This window comes from Thalia democratica, chromosome 6, assembly GCF_965202585.1.
Source record: "Thalia democratica chromosome 6, ktThaDemo2.hap1.1, whole genome shotgun sequence".
In the NCBI taxonomy this organism is placed as follows: domain Eukaryota; kingdom Metazoa; phylum Chordata; class Thaliacea; order Salpida; family Salpidae; genus Thalia; species Thalia democratica.
This window is the reverse complement of record NC_139170.1, coordinates 60,227,352-60,246,201: the sequence shown is the minus strand read 5'-3', so window position 1 is coordinate 60,246,201 and position 18,850 is coordinate 60,227,352. Positions and strand designations below refer to the sequence as shown.

Here is an 18,850-nt window from a genome sequence, read left to right as displayed (position 1 = left end):
TGTAAATAAAATGTTGTCGGCAATTCCACGCAAATATAGACACCTAGTGACGAAAATAGCATTGTGTCTGTTGCTATGCATATTACTGGTACAACTGTTGCCTAGCAACGATCATAGCGGGGTGAAGGAAGGTAAAAGTGACGATGACCACTTCACCTTTGTCGATTTCGAGGTTTTATTTCACAGTTATAAACATTTAAGAAGTTTACTTTATATTTTATTATTGACACTTGTAAACTTAATTCAAAAACTAGCAAAAGTAATAGAAACAAATTATAACTGCTATAAACCTATTATAAAAAAATATATAATATTCAAATTATATCTGCTGTAAACCTAAATAAATTAAACTAAAAGTTGTACTATTAGCTCCTGTGAATTAATACTTTAACAGCTTTATGATTTTTATTCAAAGTGTTTTTATCTGTTAAGCGCTTAATTTTTCTCACAAGATACACTACAGAGGTGTAAAGAATGCAAGTTAGAAATAAAAATAGTAAACATTTATTTTTATTAGTTTCTGCTTTGTATTTTTCTCATAGTAGATATTATTAGGAAGAAGGAAAAGAATTGAAAAAATTGGAGGAATTGGAAAAAATAGAAAGGATCGGGGGAAATATTGATGAACTATTTCCAATAAAACATAAAATTAACGGAAAAAATAAAGGTTTAATTACATTTTATTGATGACAAGATTTGTTTACAAGCGTTTTAAAAAAGAATTAGTATTTTGACAGAATGCAAGTGTAAATTTTGTATAAAGATCATTAAATGTTTGCTCAAAAAGTTGTAATGTAACCGGTTTGTTTATTTTAGACTTAATTCTCGTTTCGTTTCTTGTTTTTTAATCACCGTTTAAACATAACAAGCTTAATTTTCGAACCTTTTTTCATAAATTAAAACTTACTTACTAAAAAGTTAAATAAAAAAAGACTTATTAGCTATATGATGTTCAATTTTACTCATATATATTAGACTACAGTCAATAGAACCACCTTATGTGTTAGCTTGTTTTCTTTCTTTTACTTAACTAACCAATCACAGACAAGGCAGCGGATAACGCAGAGGAAGAAGAGTTGCAGCCAGCAGAAGACGGGATCATCCACGATAAGGTGCTGGCTCCTTCATCTTTCAGAGGCGAAGATGGAGAAGACTTGATCCAAGTAGAAGATGAAGACAAGAAAGAAGAAGTAGTTGAACCACCCATACCATCCGTTGAAGAGGATAAGGTTTGTTAACTTTTTTAAAAGAAAACATTGAAAACCTTGGACAAATTTCAATATCTTAAAGACTGCATGCCTGAAGTCAACCTTATATTTTTTATTAAATAATACTATATTTTAATTGAAACTTAGCAAACAACTAGTTTAATCATTCTACAAACAACAGTTTGCATCAGTTATAACAACTAAATTTACCAAATATTAGTGGTGAAGTTCGTAAACTTATATTCAAACTAATTTTTGAAAATTCTTAGTTAGTGTGCATTAAAAAACTCTTATCACACTGTTTTTATTACAAGAAAACAAAACTCGATGCAGATCTAAATGACGTAAAATTAAATACCGCACTTAGCTTTTGAAGTAATCCCGTGGGACTTGTTTGAAAACTGAAATTAAAAGGTTAATATGTGTGTCAAGCAAAAAATAACACTTTTCTCAAAAAAAATTAATGTATATAAGAAGTACCAGTTAAAATTTATAAGTAAAAAACACTAAACAAAAGTTAGTGATAGTCTATAATTATATAAAGTTAAGTCTATCAAACTTTCTAAAACATTTAAAGTACAGTTATTCTAAATTTCTTGTATTTTATTTGTTATCCTAAAATATATTAAGGTTTTCAATAAATATTATAAAATAGTTTACTGTTTTAATATTTCTATTAAGTACTAGACTTATACTAACTATCATGTGATAAATATAAGATATCAAAGATGTGTAATTACATGAACTATAGGTAAAAGCAGTTATATATTTTAATTGGAGTAAATTAAATAGTTTTTTTTTCTTCAAAGAAATAATCAAAAGAGATAACTAAAGGATAAATTAAGAGTTTAATTCTAAAACTGAAAATTAAGCAATATCTTTGCACGTCAAGCTGTTAGAACTGGTATAGTATTTTTAGTAGAAAAACAAGTTGCTTAGTGACAATACAAAATTAGTCATCCAATTGATATTTGAAAAAGCAATCAAAATCAGTTAAGCATTAAAAAAAATCGTCATGTTTTATCATACAAAATTAACCAAGTTACAGTATATCAAGCAAAAAGTTTACAAACAGAAAAGCCGTTTAAGCTGTTGTAGCATGTCAAAGTAGAAAATTTATTTTAAACTAGTAAATCATTTAAAATCAAAATAAATAAATACTCACTACAGTACTAAAAAACTTATAAAACTACACATTTTATACTACAAAGTTTAAATATATGTTTAAATACTATAGTACTTAACTTGAAAATTTATGTGAAAGTTTTACAATTAAAGCTGTTGTCAAAATATTGCAAGCAAGAAAAGTCAGCTGTATACACGGGAAAAACAGATTTTACACATAATAGGGGCGGATCGAACAACTAATGGCCATAAAAAATTCATTCCTCTTTAGTAAGAGGTAAGACTTGATTGAAATTTCCTTTTTAAACTGTAAAGAGTAATTTGCCTTTTTGTCTATGCAACCATCAATTGTTTATTGAATTTTCTTTTAGTTAGCTTCTATATACGGTATGAGGATATTCAAACATTAGATGAAATTAAAAAATAAAACTGGTTTTTAGATTATTTTTTATAGACACAAATCAAAAGATAATATTTTTTATAAAGGATATAAATGTTTATATATACTTCACAATTTTAAAATCATTAATAAATAGTGTATAGTCATTTTGTAGATTTAATTGAACCCATGAAAACAGATAAATAAATAATACAACTGAGTAAAAGGTGCTTTGTTGTATGAATTAAATAACCCGTTTTTGACATTATCTAACATTTTATTATGTATTTTGGCTCGCTTCAATACAACTTAATCAATACTTATATTGCTAAATGTATCTTTTTTAACACCATTTGGCGACTAGAAGATAAATTGAGTTTAATTCAAGCAGTTAAATTTTAAAAATATCAACTTAAATTGACTTTAAAAACTTAATAAAGTTAATTCGAAAACGATACATATTCTTTTTAAAAGTAATTTTGTTAAAAAACAATGTATAATAAAACCAACAAAGTTTGACTTGACAAACAGTTGGCATAATGTTTTAAAAATGTATTTTTTTAATCAAAAGTATCTACAGCCAGCCAAAATATCGAATATACTTGGCATTGTGATCAGAAGAGTATATAATCAGATAATCTTATTTATCGCATTTCTCATGAGACAGTATAAAAGAATGTTTATATTATTTTCAGTAGGCATGTATATGCTTGCATTATAAGCTACTATTGCATGTTTTTTATTAAATCTTTGCAAACTTTTTCTTATTGCATTGAAATCTTGCTTAGAAAAAAACATTCAGTGTTATGTAATTATACAATTAAAAACTCCATATGAGAAAAATAAACTGACTTTATTGCTTTTTAAAATGTTACTTTAATAAATTCAATTTTGACAACTGTTTTCAAATTGCTGATTCGATTATAGTTCTTTTATTACTTATGGCATAGTTACAACAAAAATATTTTGCTATAGTGTGGTTTTATTTACAAACAAGATATATAAGTTATGTTATATTAACCTTTTTTTAATCAAACGTTTACTTTACAGAAAACTTACAAAAACTTCAGTAAATGAATTAAATTAGATATTGAAATTAAAATATCTAGTTTTTGACCCCTTGGAGTAACAAAAATAATGATAGAATATTTAATCTACGTGTTTTATTCTATTTTTATTACAAAAAAGTCTCAAGTAACAGAAAAATGCGTGACTTTCAGTGCCTATTATTACGTCATATAGCTTTTACTCACGTCACAAAATTTTTTCATAAATTTAATTTCACGTTATGTTTGTGAGACGAATTTTTCTGTGAATATTTAATTAAATTTTAAAAAATGCAAATTAAACTTTACGGATTTCAGAAATTAAATTTAGCTCAAACTTTTTCTAGATTTTAATAAAACACAACTTCAAAAAGATTCGTGGATTATACTAGATAAATGAGTGTAAATAAATCTAAATGTTTAGTTTCTTCAAACAAAGTTATACAACATCCTAATTAAACTCAAGGTTGTATGACCTATAAAATACTTTAATCAGATTAAACTCTAAACTGCTTAATCAATTTCAGAGTCTAAAACTTTAGCGGGCTTTGTAACCTTATAACTTTGTTTACGAGAATCTCTTGCAGGTAACTTCTTTACAATAATTAAATTTCGCATATTGATTTTTCTTCAAACCCCAAGTGCGCATTTTTCCGTAGATGAATTGTTTTTTCTTTGAGCTTGTGTACACGTGTTTTTTTTTCTTTTATAGTACGTATGTAGTTTAAAGCTTCATATCGATAAAACGTCAGTTTTCCATTGTCAAGTTTAAGTTTAACCTTAGAGCCGTAAAACACGACACTTTATTTCTAGTTTTTTGTAAAATTCTAATCATTACAAAATATTTTGTTTCACTTTCATTTCATACGACGTACTTTTGTAATCTTTTGTAATCATTGTAGTGTATTCTTTTTTAAATTATAGGTTTATGGAAAATACTTAAATATTTTAAAAACGAAATAAAACTGTTTAAAAGTTTGGTTATTTTATAAAACTACAACACTACAAAAAGTGCTATTTCTCTGAGTTTCTCATCTTCAAGTTATAAAATATTTCCAAGCCGCCGGTTCATATCAGTTTGATGTCATTTTTATTAATTTTGACGGTTTTTATCAAGAGGTAATTACGCAAGTAAGGTCAAGAATTTTGACATATTTTATATCAAAGTTTATTAATAATTCATACGTAATCACTTCACTGAAATTTATACTGAATTTGGTTATTTTTCTGAACTATTTTGTTACTGTATGGATTTTTAGTTTTTGTTTTTGTTTTAGTAAATGTTTATTTGCCAACTACTCTAGCTTAATAGTTTAAAGGAATACTAAGACAATATCTAAAATGATTAAAACTAATAGACATTAAATGTTGAAACTTATTCTACTTGGTTGAATTAAACAATAATGATTAAACTAATTTATTATAAACCATTCTTTCAAAAACCAGAACTGGCAATAACAATACTTATCATATAAAGTATTTTTTAGTATAACACGTCAAACATTTGCTGTACTTGTAATTGATTATACCTAGAAAATTTTTCGAATATCTTTTTATGAAATAGTGATGGACTTTGATAGAAACCATACAATTTTTAAGTCAAAATTTTACTTTAATTTTTTTTTTCGAATCATATAGAATCATACTACGCAGATGAACAAATATTTTTTAAACACAAATAACAATTAACATATGTTAAATTTATTTATTGACATATATATATATATATTTGTAAGGTTTATTATTGTTAAATTAATTAAATATTGTTATTAAAGTCTTAATTTATATTCATTATTCAATCACCCAGGCATCATATTACACGGAGGAGGAGTTGAAGCCCCTGTTCACGAAACCCCCTAACAACCAGGATGAGGAGGGGAACCTGTTGCCGGGGGAGATGGGCAACGCGTGGAGGTTGCCTAGCGACGAGGAGGGGGAGGTTGGGGTGAAGGAGGCAGTGAAGAAGGGGTGGGACGATCACGCGTTCAACCATTACACCTGTGAGAGGATATCAGTGCACAGGAGCCTCCCTGACAGGAGGGATAAACAGTCAGTTGTTTTATATAACATTTACATCGTTGTTCTATATTATTGATTACATTTATATTGTTAATGTTGTATATTGCTGTTTAGACGACCATGTATTTAATTATTACACGTGTGAGAGGATTGGTACTTGGTAAATTGACTATTACTTTGTTTTTATTCCTTCAATCATTATACTTTTTAGAGGAAAGCAGTTCAAAAAAGTCTCCCTGGTAGGAGAAATAAGCAGTAAGTAATTAAATAAAAGATAGTTTTTCTAACTGTTTTTCAATTTTTACTTTAATCACTACACATATATAAGTTTATCATTGCGTGATATTAATGCTGACATAAAGATTTGATGATTATGGAAGTAAAGTATACGTTCAACTAAATTAAAAAAAATAATTTCAAAGTTATTTCGTAAAGTATCGGGTATCTATCTAGGAAAGTGCAAAAACTTAAATACTGGTATTAAAAAAAAAAGTTATTAGTGCAATTTGAAAAATTTCCTTGCATAATAACCCTATAAAACATTTTAATAACTAAAACCTCACATCTAGATAACACTAGAAACTCTTTTGCTTTTTATAATCACGAAAACAGTTCTTAGCTTGGCTAACAAGAATACAAGATAAGCTTGGGAAGTAAATAATATTTCAGTAATATCTATTTCAGAGATGAAAAACCAATTTATTTTTGGTTAATGATGAAGCTAAAAAGCTTATCTGTCAATTATTCCGTTAATAGAATAATAATAAATATAAGAAAAAACTTTAAACCCTTTTTATAATTAAGTCGTGCATGATTTTTTTAAGTTTAGAAAGTTTTAAAAAAATGTTTTTTTTTGTATTGTTTAAAAACTCTTAATAACAATTGATTGTATAAAACTAAAAGTAGTCGTATTAAATATATATATATATATATATATGTATATATATATACACTATGTTAAACTTAACAAACTAATAGTTTTATTTTACAAAAAACATGAGCCTTATCTCTTAAATCTGATAACAGTTTTTACTCATTGCATTATTATCTACAAGCTAAGTAAATTTGTGACTATTACTTTACAATTAGCTTATGTAATTTGTAACATATTTTCCTCAACTTGACTATATAAATACATATGTTGTAAAATATTTTCTAAAATAATTGCGTCATAACCTATCATATTTAAAGTTTACCAGCCGTCGAAGCTATTAACAATAAACAAATCAATAACAATAACAATTCTGATCAATATTGTTTGTGACACTTTCAATAATGCGCGTTTACTTTTCATGAGAAAATCGTATTGTTTGCCGCGTCATAAAGCGCACTCGATGTTACGTCATAATGACGGCAACTTTCGCTCTTGCTGTTGTTTCAACTTGATTGATACGTTCAAGAAAATTTGGTTTGATTTTTCAGTTTTTGTTACTGTATTTCTTATATCGATAAAAATTGTTATTTCTGATTTAATCAAAAATTAAACTAGTTTGTTTTAAAACAAAATTCGTGAACTAGAATGTTTTTTAGTTCAATTATAGATGACTTATAGAAACTTATAAGTACTTTTAAAAAATTTACAACTTACCAAAATATTTTTCATGAATAACGATTGTTATATTAGTAAACTAAAAGTTTATTTTTCTCATTAAAAGATTACATTATGAAAATTTTAGTCATAAATGCTAGACATTTGAGCTATGCGTACAATAAAATCATTTTGAAATTCTAAATAGAAATTTTGTAAAAAAGAATAGCTTGTATTGTGCTGGGAATTTTTCTTTTTAATATTTTATATCTTCCTACAGAATTCAATGTTCAATTTCACTCGCACAATCGATTTGTATAGTTAAAAGGGGTTGATGTTTATTTTAAAACTCGTAAAATGTGAAAGCTACTTTTGTTTCCATTATTCTGTGAATTTTGTTGTAGTTTATTACTGCACAAAAAAACTAGAGTAATTCCTATTGCAAAGTAACATAGCTTGTAAATATTTTAAAATTGATTTATTTTCTAATAAAATTCCGTGATCAAAAGTTATAAAAGATTAAAAAAATTAATTAATATTTAAATCTATTTAAACTTAAATATATATTAGCGTATAAAGTTTTTTTCATTGAACACATTAATTTTCAATTTTAATTTAAAAAATCTTGTTGTATTACTAATTTTTATTTTTAAAATAGTAATTAAAGACTATATGTAAACTATTTTGTTTTTAGGTTCTAAAAAATTTTTAAAAAATCAAGAAAACTGAACTAATTTTTCAAATGTAGAAAATAAAACACTATTACAGATAGGATGTCATAACGGCAATAACCTTATAAGACGTAAAAGTGACAACTACTCTAAACACATAATACAATGTATAAATATATTTGATTTTAAGTTTAATATTCAAACAAGCAAACACCAAATGTTTTTAAACAACATAAAACAATTCTAGTGTTTTCAAAAATATTAACTTAAATGCTATGCAGCTTAAAAACAAATGTTTTTAATTTTTTCAGTTATAATCAAGATACAAAGTAGATAAGATCGATAAGGTGCGCCAATAGCTACTGTATCAGTAACTTCTGTATCAGTATTATTAATTACAGTGTTATAATGTTTTATATTAGAATAATTAACTATAAACTTAATTTTTATAATAGATTCAACTTAAATATAAAGCTCAGATACTATCAAATAAAAAAAAACTGTTATAATTTTTAAATTCAAACTAGATATGATCGAACAAACTGTTCATTTTATCATAGTAGTTTTACAAAAAGTTCTTTATGTAAAAAAATGCACAAGAACGACTTTAAAAAATTAAATCATATTGAAAAGTTTAAACATTTTTTAACCAACTTATAGATTTAAACTATATACGATTGAAACAAGTATTTTAAATACTTATGTAAATATGTATATAACAGTTAAGCTTATTTACATTATGCTTTTATTTCAGATGTAAGCTAGATAAGACAGGGCAACCACGAAGATACAAGAAACCACTACCCAACACATCGGTCATCATAATATTTCACAATGAAGCGTGGTGTGCGCTGCTAAGGACAATTTACTCGGTGCTTGAGACCAGTCCTAGGGCGTTGTTGAAAGAAATCATATTGGTCGATGATGCCAGTACTAAAGGTTTATGCCATTGTTTTTCATTGATGCATTGATTATTATTTATTAAGTATTTAAAATAAGTGTCATGGCATGGTTAAAAAGATATTGTTGGTAGATTATACTAGTCATAAAGGTTGAAAATACAGTTTCTAAAAAGCTTTTCAAGTATTCAGAAAATAATAATTAAACATAAAAAGTAATACTTTGATTAAGCTACTACTAAACGTTGACTATATTAACATATTTTTAGATATTTTACTAATTTTGTATGTTAAGTTAACACTGAATTAATTGATAAAAAATTGTTAGATAAATTATTAACTATTTTAATAAAATTAAGTTAAGCTAGTACTAAGTGTTTGCTTGTTGAATTAATACAAATAAATAAAACATTTTTACGCTTAAAACTAGTTTTCTCTAGTCAATTTCTAACTTTTATAATCTCAATAGTATTTTTTTTATAGAACAGTTTCTTTATTAAGTAAAACTTTAAGCAACAAAATAAAATAAGCTTTAAAACTAGTTTATTTTAGCAATGGAGTACTTAATAAACACTCAATAAAACTAATAAAATTCAAGCACTTCAAACAAACTAAAAAGTTCGGCAATTAATTAGATAGAAATTACATCAACAGAGCACTTGAAAGACCAACTGACGAAGTACGTGAAGAAATTGAAGATAGTTAAGATAATCAGGATGCCAGAAAGATCTGGATTGATCAGAGCAAGATTGGTGGGAGCAGAAGCCGCTCAGGGGGACGTGCTCACCTTTCTTGATAGTCATTGTGAGTAGTTTTTTTTGTTTATATTAAATTAAAAGATAACAAATGTATAAAACTAAATGGGACGTGCTTACTTTCCTTGATAGTCATTGTTAGTAGTTTTATTTTGTTTTTATAAAAGTAAAATAACAAATGTATAAAACTAAATGGGACGTGCTTACTTTCCTTGATAGTCATTGTTAGTAGTTTTATTTTGTTTTTATAAAAGTAAATAATAACAAATGTATAAAACTAAATGGGACGTGCTCACCTTCCTAGATAGTCATTGTAAGTTAAAACAACAATAACAGTACATAGTATTTTAAGTTTTAATTGATAAAAAAATATATAAGTTTTAAACTGCTCAAATAGACATGCGTTTTGATAAAATTTTAAAATAATTAATAAGATTTTAAGATACATTACTGGACAGTCGTTGTTATTAAAATTGTAATGCATAATACATATTTTAAAGTACATTTGTAAATACCTTTTACTGCTCTAACAAGCTTTATAACTTTTTTTTTGTAAACATCTTTGCAAATAATCATTAAGTTAATTATAAATAATACATTTGGTATCTAAATATTTTCGAACGTAATAGGTATACGAATATTTTGATTTAGTTGTATTTTTTGTATCTTTTTTCGCATCGATAGTTTTAAATTCAAATACTTAATCAAAATATCTAAAACCAAAAAAAAAGTATTTATTATTAATAGTCAACGCAAGGATTTAAAACTTACTGTGAGCTTCTTTTATACTTTAAGTGTAAACAGAAAACTAATAAATATTTTTGTTAGTTTTCTAAATATTTGCTATATTAAATAAAATACTTTGAAGCTTGTGTAAGTGTACATATTCTAAATACTTGAATCAAAGGTGAGTGCGCCCCATACTGGTTAGAACCATTGTTAGAAGGAATAGCTGAAGATCCCAAGAGAGTCTTGTGTCCGGTGATTGAAGTCATTGATGCGGATACCTTTGCTGTAAGCACTACGTCTGCCAGGTAAGATTAAGTAAATTAAAAATACAAAATGACCAATTTAAATATTTTAACAAATTAGTCAGCTCTATCGTAAGCTAAAAAATATTTTAAAAACGTAACTAATATATAAACACACATTAATATATATATATATATATATATGAATTAATACAATTATTTTAGCCGAATCTAATGTTTTGGTTGTACAATTGAAAATAAACTTTATTGGTTGTTCTCCATGTATAGCAAAAGAAAACTGTGAATTAATAACAAACTGATTAGAAGCGAAATGAGTTTTTCATAAAAATATTTCAGTTTTCATAGCTAAAAAAGTTTAAGTTTAGATTTGTTGAAAGTTTGTTTTAGTTTATTTAGACAAGTTTTGTTTTTTGTTACAGGAAGTTTTAGAAAATTTTGTGAGCGTGTTTAGTTTAATTAAGTTATTTTTATTAATAACTACAACATAAAATGGACATAAAATTAGTCTTTATCAAGTAAATGTCATTAACTTATTACATCAGAAATACAGAAAAAAAAGCTTTTTTTTACAATGCAGCTTAAACTTTACAACTCTTTCAAGAGGTAAGTGTAAATCAACCAGGCTTTTCATTTAAATTCGTATGAATTTAAATTGTTATCTACTTAAAATTAAAATTAGTTTGATTTTAATGTAGTCGTTGAATCACTAAAATTAGTTTAGTTTTACATGCTTTACTTTTTATATTTACTAGAATAAAAAGAAATATAAAACTAATTAAGTAGCACTTAAAACATTCCAACAACAACAAATGATTAAAACTCTAGAATCATTTAAACTTAAGAATTGTTTGTATAAAACGTAGTTTTATAAATTTTTATCATAATATTCATTAATTGTCTTTATAATTTACTATAATGTTAATTATTCATAGTGCTCTTAAAAATGTGTTTGTCAGCTTATTAGATATTCTAAATGTAAATGTTATTTTAGAATACATCAATAATAACCGTGTGACAACCTAATTTAACGCAATAAATGGAATAACCTTTATTTATACCGGCTTGGCATTTCTTAACCGGCAAACAATAAGTTTGCATAAACTTACTGTTAAATGAGTTTAAAACAAGCTCAGAAACGTTTACAGTTTTATAAACTTATTAATCATATACAAACAATTTATAAATTTTTTTTATATTAGACAAATGAAAATAAGTTTCAAGTAAGTGATATAATAAAAAAAAAATCAAACTATCAGTTAAGCTTTTTAGTCTTTTAAAAACTGCATATAGTTTAAAAGGTTCTAGTTTATAAACAACAAAATTTTATTACAATATTAAACCATACATATATGAACTAAGTAATTTACAAACATTAACTACAAACCTGTTATCGTACTTATTAATTAAAAAATATAACCATTAACACCCCAGATCAGTACAGAGAGGAGTTGTATCATGGAACCTTGTGTTCGGTTGGGGCAGGCAACTCAAGGACAAGGACGTGTACCAAGCTGACATGATGGTGGACAGTCCCACCATGGCAGGTGGTCTGTTCAGTATCAGCAAAGAATACTTCAACCACCTCGGCACGTACGATGCGGACATGAAGGTTTGGGGTGGGGAGAACATAGAGATGAGCTTCAGGGTTAGTTGTGACGTCATAGTTTAAGTAGAAGTAAACTATTAGGCTTAATTTTTTAAAAGTCGTGTGTTTTTTAATTTTTTATAACACAATATGTTTGGTTTTGCTTTTACCTAATGTTGAATATCAGGTTAAAAATGACGTCATAATTATTTTTTGCGTCATAATGATTTATCCTGACTTTGTAAGTCTGCTTTTGTGGTGGGTGGTGTGTTGTAAAGAAAAAAAATTTAATGAAGCTTTTTTTTTGTACGTTCTAGTTTTTTAACATAATTAAAATGAATTTCCAAATTTATGATGATGTGTTTTTCAATTTAAAAAAAAACTGTTTAATGTAATATAAAAATGATAATTTGAACAGCTTTATTCCGGTGCACAACTTACTAAAAATATATAACAGAGTGCATTTCATTTTGTTTAAACTTATTTAAGTACTTTCAAATAGGACTCGTCACAAATTGTTTCCTACTGGATTGCAATGAATACAAATTTGTATTCATTGCAATCCAGTAGGAAACAATTTGTGACGAGTCCTATTTGAAAGTACTTAAATAAGTTTAAACAAAATGAAATGCACTCTGTTATATATTTTTAGTAAAAATGATAATAAAACATAAAGTAATTAATATTAAGTATTTTTTATAGTTCAACTTTTACATTTTCTAACATAATACTTACAAATGTTTTTATCTAAGTAAAGAAATTATTCTTTAGCTGTGCGATGTAACAAAGTTTTTACAGACATTTTTACATTAATAATTTTATGATAATTTAGCGTTATACAAAATTGCTTTATGCCAATTTTATTAATGAAATTGTCATTACAATTGATTTCAATTAATTTCTTGCAGTTTTGTACGTTTAAAGTAGTTATCTTGAATTGAATTTTGTGAATTTTTGAAACTTTAGAACTAAATATACAATAATGTTTTAAAATTTCAAATAACAATTGACAATTTAGTAAGTATTAAAGGCTTTTCATACGCGCTGTAAATTTACATTTTTATTGAAAACATAATTACCAATAACACTTTTTAAGTTTTCAAAAAACTGTCAAAGATAATTTTGTCATACAAGTTTAGAATACACTGAAATAATGAACTTGTTTGTTGTCACAATGAATATTTCAAGATCTCATTCTTATAATGATATTCCATGACATTACTAGAGTCGATACTTATACCCTCGATGAATATTTTATGAATGAACAAATTTGTTGAACAAATGTTCTCGTACAGCTTTAAATACATATTAAACTTAAACTTGTTTTGCTGTGTTTTAAAAGTGTCTACTGTCGTTAAAGGTTTAAAAATGAATAATTAACGCAAAAACAAATTACCTACATGTTTACAAGTTCAATAAGAAACATTTTTAAATTGCTTTAAATTAATCCTTTAAATGATAGAAATGACTGGATTTTAAGGTTTATAGTTTTAAACTTTAGTTTTTATTGGTTATTAATTGTAATTAATATTTTTTTAGAATTACTAGGGTTTTATATTGTCTACGTAAATGAGGCTCAAAACAAAAGTTTAACTTGAATTTACTTAAAGAAATTTTCAATTTCAACAGAAAAAGTACAAAAGAATCCAAAGCATTTTAAAAGTTTTCAATAAACGTAACTAGCTTAAGAAAACTAGGGTTTTAAACTACTTAGTATACGTTAATGCTTTCAATCAAGTTAAAGTATTAAACTTTATTGAAAGTTTTTTTATTTTTTTATCCTAGCTTCGACTATTGACTGAAATAAATGTAATCTCTATAACGTAACAAAGTCTAAATGTCTAGACGCTTTAGAATTTCGATATTTGAAAGCTTGGAAAATATAAATTTATTTTTATTTGTTTAACAAGCTCAAATTCAATTAATCAATTTAGGTCAATAAACATTAAGTCACCTTAAAGACAGTTTTTTTTTTTGCGTCTACCGTTATTGATTTAGCCAAAAATACGTCTACTGAGTTTTAATTTTTTTTTTCTGCGTTTTATTAAACAACAGTTTAACAAGTAGTTTTAAGTATTTTTGACTAAAAAAGTGAAATAAATATAAAGATATTTTAGGTCGCAAACATATGTAGCTTAGCAATCCTTTTCTTTTACCATTATGTAATATACTGTGTTATTCGTCACACAAGGCATAGTATGACGTCACATAGATACAAATGTGCTTCAGATCCGCGCTTGCAGTCACGTGTTTAATAAACATTAAAATCAATTGTTTATTGAAGTATAACGTCACATGTTACGTCACAAAATCTTAATGATATTGGGTATGCGGGGTATACTAATTATATATTATTTTTCTAAATATGTATTAAACACGTGGTAGTGAGCGTGGTTTAATGCATAATCAAGTTATATAAAACGTCACATTAACAACTTTACTACATCACAAAACGTTTATGACGTCACAGATTCGGATATGCGCCGTATATTAATTATATATTATATATTAATTTAATCAGATCTGGATGTGCGGTGGGATACTTCAGATCCATACTTGCAGTCACGTGGGTCACATATTCCGCAAGTTCGCCCCATACAGTCACCCGGGAGGCAGTGACGTCATAATCAGGAATAACGTGAGGTTGGCCGAAGTTTGGATGGACGATTACAAGGAACAGTACTATAAGAGAGTGCCCAAAGCCAGAATTGTAAGTAATTATCTTTTGTTGTTTTAAAAATACGACGTTTTTTTGTTTCTTTTTAACCTTTAAATTAAATTACATACAAACAGTTAAAAATTAAATGACTAAAACTAAAACTTTTAGAACTTATTATTTAACTATATATTTTTATTTTACCTAGACGTTTATTTTACTAAAAAAGTTATTGACTAATTATGTCACAAAAGAGTATCTAATACTAAAATATATAATAATATTTAATGTTTGGCGTAGCAGTAATCGGCTTAATTTTATTTAAAGTACAGTGTTATGTTTCAAAATTATTCTTAAAAAATATTTGCTAGTTGTGATACCATATAATTCATTTTACTCGTGTATTCAAGTTAAATTGAATTTAAAACAAGGCTAAATGGATAAGCATTTAGCATAAGTGTCAAAAGCTATAACTGAAGTTAATTCAATTAAAACTACAATGCAATTTACACCTTATAGTGTGTTGTTAAAATGAAACGATTAAAAGAATTGCAAACAATAATTAAAAACCCGAAACAATAAGTTTTGAACAGTTGTTTAAAAGAGATTTTAATTTTTTTTTTACTATATTAGGTTGTTATATAAAAGTTAGTGTAGGTCTAAATAAACAATAAAACTTAGTTTAAAATTAATGCTCATAATACTTAAAAATTAATTAAAAATGTTTATTAAAGTACTATACAGTCTGTTTATATTTTGATTTGTTATAATAAAAAAGGTAGTCAAAACATGTAAAATCTATCTGTAACTATAGTTTTAAAAGTTCTAATGTTAATTCTAAAGTTTTGTTTCTTGAGCTAATTTTACTTACTTACCATACTTTAAAATCAATAAAGCCAACTTTGATTAACAACTTTGTTTGAGCTTACAAGGCTAGCTGTTATCTATCAAAACAAAACTGTAAACTTATGTTCTTGCTTATACAAAACTTTTGTTGGTTTCATATTTAAAATTTTAGTATGTACGACACATAAAACAAGTTCTTGAGTACCAAAATACTTAGTTAAGTATACTTAAGTATAATCAAAAGTTTTTGGTAAGTGTTGTAGTCTTAAAAAAAAAAAACCCTGAAAATCATTAGCCTATGTCTTTGAAATGTTAACAAAGCTCTCAGAGTATTTTTAAAAACAGTTGTGAAACTAAAACTAGCTTTAATAAAATAAAAGGTTACAAACATAGGTTAGATAAATCACCATGTTAAGTTTAACCTAGTGAACTTTGTTTGAATTCAAAAATTGTAACTTACTTTATATTTCATGTTAAAGTTTTATAAAGTTAGCATATGTCTAATTATTTTGTTACTTAATAATCCTAAATTTTTGTTAATTATTTAATTTTTTCGTAAAGAAATTTCAATTATTTACGTATAACAGATAATGAAAAATCTCTTGGGTTTAACTCAAAATGCATTGTCTCTAACTATAATACTCTTTTATTTTGCTTTGTACAAAAATAACTGAAAAACATAATAATTTATACTCGAAAAAATTAAGCCTAATGTTAAAGTTCTAAATTTAGAATCCAATAAACTCATATTCTTTTATTAGACTGTTACAAAGACTATGGTGCTTATAAAAATTAAGTACAATTTAAAATTCATTTAAAACTAACTAACACTACTTCCTATTTTATGTAACTTTGTAATTTGACAAACAAAAGCATTTACTATTCATTTGAAAATTGTCAAACATATTTATCAGATAGATACAATACATATACATTATTTTCTTTACAGATAGATGCAGGCGACTTATCCTCTCGAAAGAAACTTAGAACAGATTTGAAATGTCACGATTTCCAGTGGTACATTTCAAATATTTACCCCGAGTTGTACGCGCCCCCTAAACAAGACATTCTGTTTGAAGGAGAAGTTAGTTGTTATATGAAAAATTTTGTACAACTCTCTCGAAACATTAAATTTGTATAATAAGTTTATAATTGAGGAACAACTGGTTCTGTTTAATAAGTAAACTTGAAATAAAAAAATAATTTAATTGCAATTTGCATCGAAATCGTCAATAATAATTTTATATAAGGTATAAACTGAACATAATAAAGAGTATAAAGTGCATTGATACAATGCTTGGCATATATGACGTAGATTTAAAGAAAAAATAAAACAAATTTGACCTTTTAAAATGACTTAAAAATAAAAACTTCACTCTTTAGCTCTTCACTTAAGCTTTCACGTTTACTTCCCTTTGATATCTTACTATTTGGATTAGTATAATGCCTAAATTGAAAATGCCATACAATTGAAATCCTTAATGTTTAAATAGAATGTCTGTACTAAAATAAATATCGGATACCTAAAGAACATAGCATAGATCAAAAGTTTTAAAACATGTATGTTTACCAAAGTATAACTTGATTTATATTTTTAAACACTTATTTATTAATAATATAACAACAGTGGAGAAACGCAGGCAAACAAGGTTATTGTTTGGATTCTGCCAACCCGAAAGGAATTATTGGGAAGAAATTAACAATGTTTCCATGCCATTCACAGGGCGGTAATCAGGTTATTGTTATACAATAACTTAACGTCTACAGTAGTGTATATCTTATAAGCTACACACTTTTATGACAGTGGTCATGAAATATAATGAATTGCTACATAATAATAATTATTAGTAGCCTAGCTTTAACTAACGAAATTATTTAAAATTTGTACTTTTTCTCACACCTTCCTTGAATTTTGGATTTTTAGGGATTTGTAATTATTACATTGAAGTTACAGCGCTTAGTACAAGTGTATTCATTAGATAACTAAAAATAATTTATTCCAGAACTTCCTCTTGACCAAACAAAACGAGATTCGTCACAACTTCGTCCACGAGCTGTGCTTGCAAGCCAGCGGTAATTCCGTAATAACCCATAATTGTCAGTATCCAAACGGGAAAGTACCTATTAATCAACAGTGGACCCTTAGTAGTGTTAGTATTTATGTAACATAACTTCAAAACTTTAACTCTTTTTACATCTTTACGCTAGTTTTTAAAACAAACTTGGTATAAAAAGTAAACTTTAACTGTGTAACATAGTGTTTGCAATTTTATTTTGTAGTATTTGTATTGTTTAGATATAAAAGTTTACAAAACAAAAAGATTTCTATTATTAGTTGAGGTTGTTTCAAAAATAAATAAAAATAGTACATAGCGTAATTGTTGATTAATTTTAAAATCAACAACCTATAAGTTATTGTTTAATTTTGATTTATTTTCCTCAAAATTCATTTAAAAAAAAAACTATAGGAAGGAAAAGTTCAGCAGATGGGATCGGACAAATGCCTGGATACTGATTCAGGAAACAACGTTTGGCTGTTGCCATGCCGACCGAACAGCCTCACCCAAAAGTGGGTCACCAGGGTGGTCCAACTGCCCCATATTATACGATGACGTCACAATTGACTCCAACAAACAAAAGTTGTTTAAAAAATCGGGTGAACCAAGGTGACTCATTTGGTTTTTGGGTAGTATTTTATTTAACATTGTGTTTTAGTTTTCATCATTAGAACTTCTTAGTAGTTTAGTTGTGGTGCTTTTATAAGATCGTATAAATATTATTTAGCATATTTGGTTGTAGAAATCTTTTTAAAAGTTTACGAACTTCTTAATAGTCTTGTTGAGGTGCTTTTATAAGATCGTATACATATTATTTAGCACATTTGGTTGTAGAAATCTTTACAAAAGTTTACGAATACGTTTAAAATTGATATTTTCATTACTCTTTTATGCTTTTTATTTTGATTGTAGAAATCGTTTGTGTTGTTTTCAATTACGTATATTGCTTTTTATTGCTTACCCGTTTTATTTTTGGTTTCGCAAGCTTTTAAACTCTTTTATTGTTTTTTTATTTTTACACACTGTATTTTATAAAAGTAAAATATATCCAATCAGTTCAAAAGATTGCAGTAAGTATAAAAAT

The 18,850-nt window shown here is 26.1% G+C and overlaps 2 protein-coding genes across 2 annotated transcripts in view; both read left to right on the top strand.

Moving 5' to 3' along the window:
- Positions 1-18,850, top strand: part of LOC145837745 (polypeptide N-acetylgalactosaminyltransferase 4-like) — a 30,546-nt gene continuing 11,696 nt past the window's right edge. The window contains exons 1-7 of the mRNA XM_082945181.1: positions 1-172; positions 556-667; positions 1,045-1,229; positions 5,566-5,807; positions 8,731-8,915; positions 9,530-9,679; positions 10,538-10,664. Of these exons, the coding sequence (XP_082801307.1) occupies positions 11-172; positions 556-667; positions 1,045-1,229; positions 5,566-5,807; positions 8,731-8,915; positions 9,530-9,679; positions 10,538-10,664 (1,163 nt within the window). The 5' untranslated portion in view covers positions 1-10. The remainder of the gene's footprint in view (positions 173-555; positions 668-1,044; positions 1,230-5,565; positions 5,808-8,730; positions 8,916-9,529; positions 9,680-10,537; positions 10,665-18,850) is intronic.
- On the top strand, positions 11,194-18,321 carry LOC145838030 (polypeptide N-acetylgalactosaminyltransferase 6-like). The gene is made up of 7 exons (XM_082945552.1): positions 11,194-11,225; positions 12,054-12,267; positions 14,729-14,899; positions 16,659-16,793; positions 17,337-17,444; positions 17,713-17,859; positions 18,178-18,321. The coding sequence occupies exons 1-7, from the start codon at positions 11,194-11,196 to the stop codon at positions 18,319-18,321; spliced, it is 951 nt and encodes a 316-aa protein (XP_082801678.1).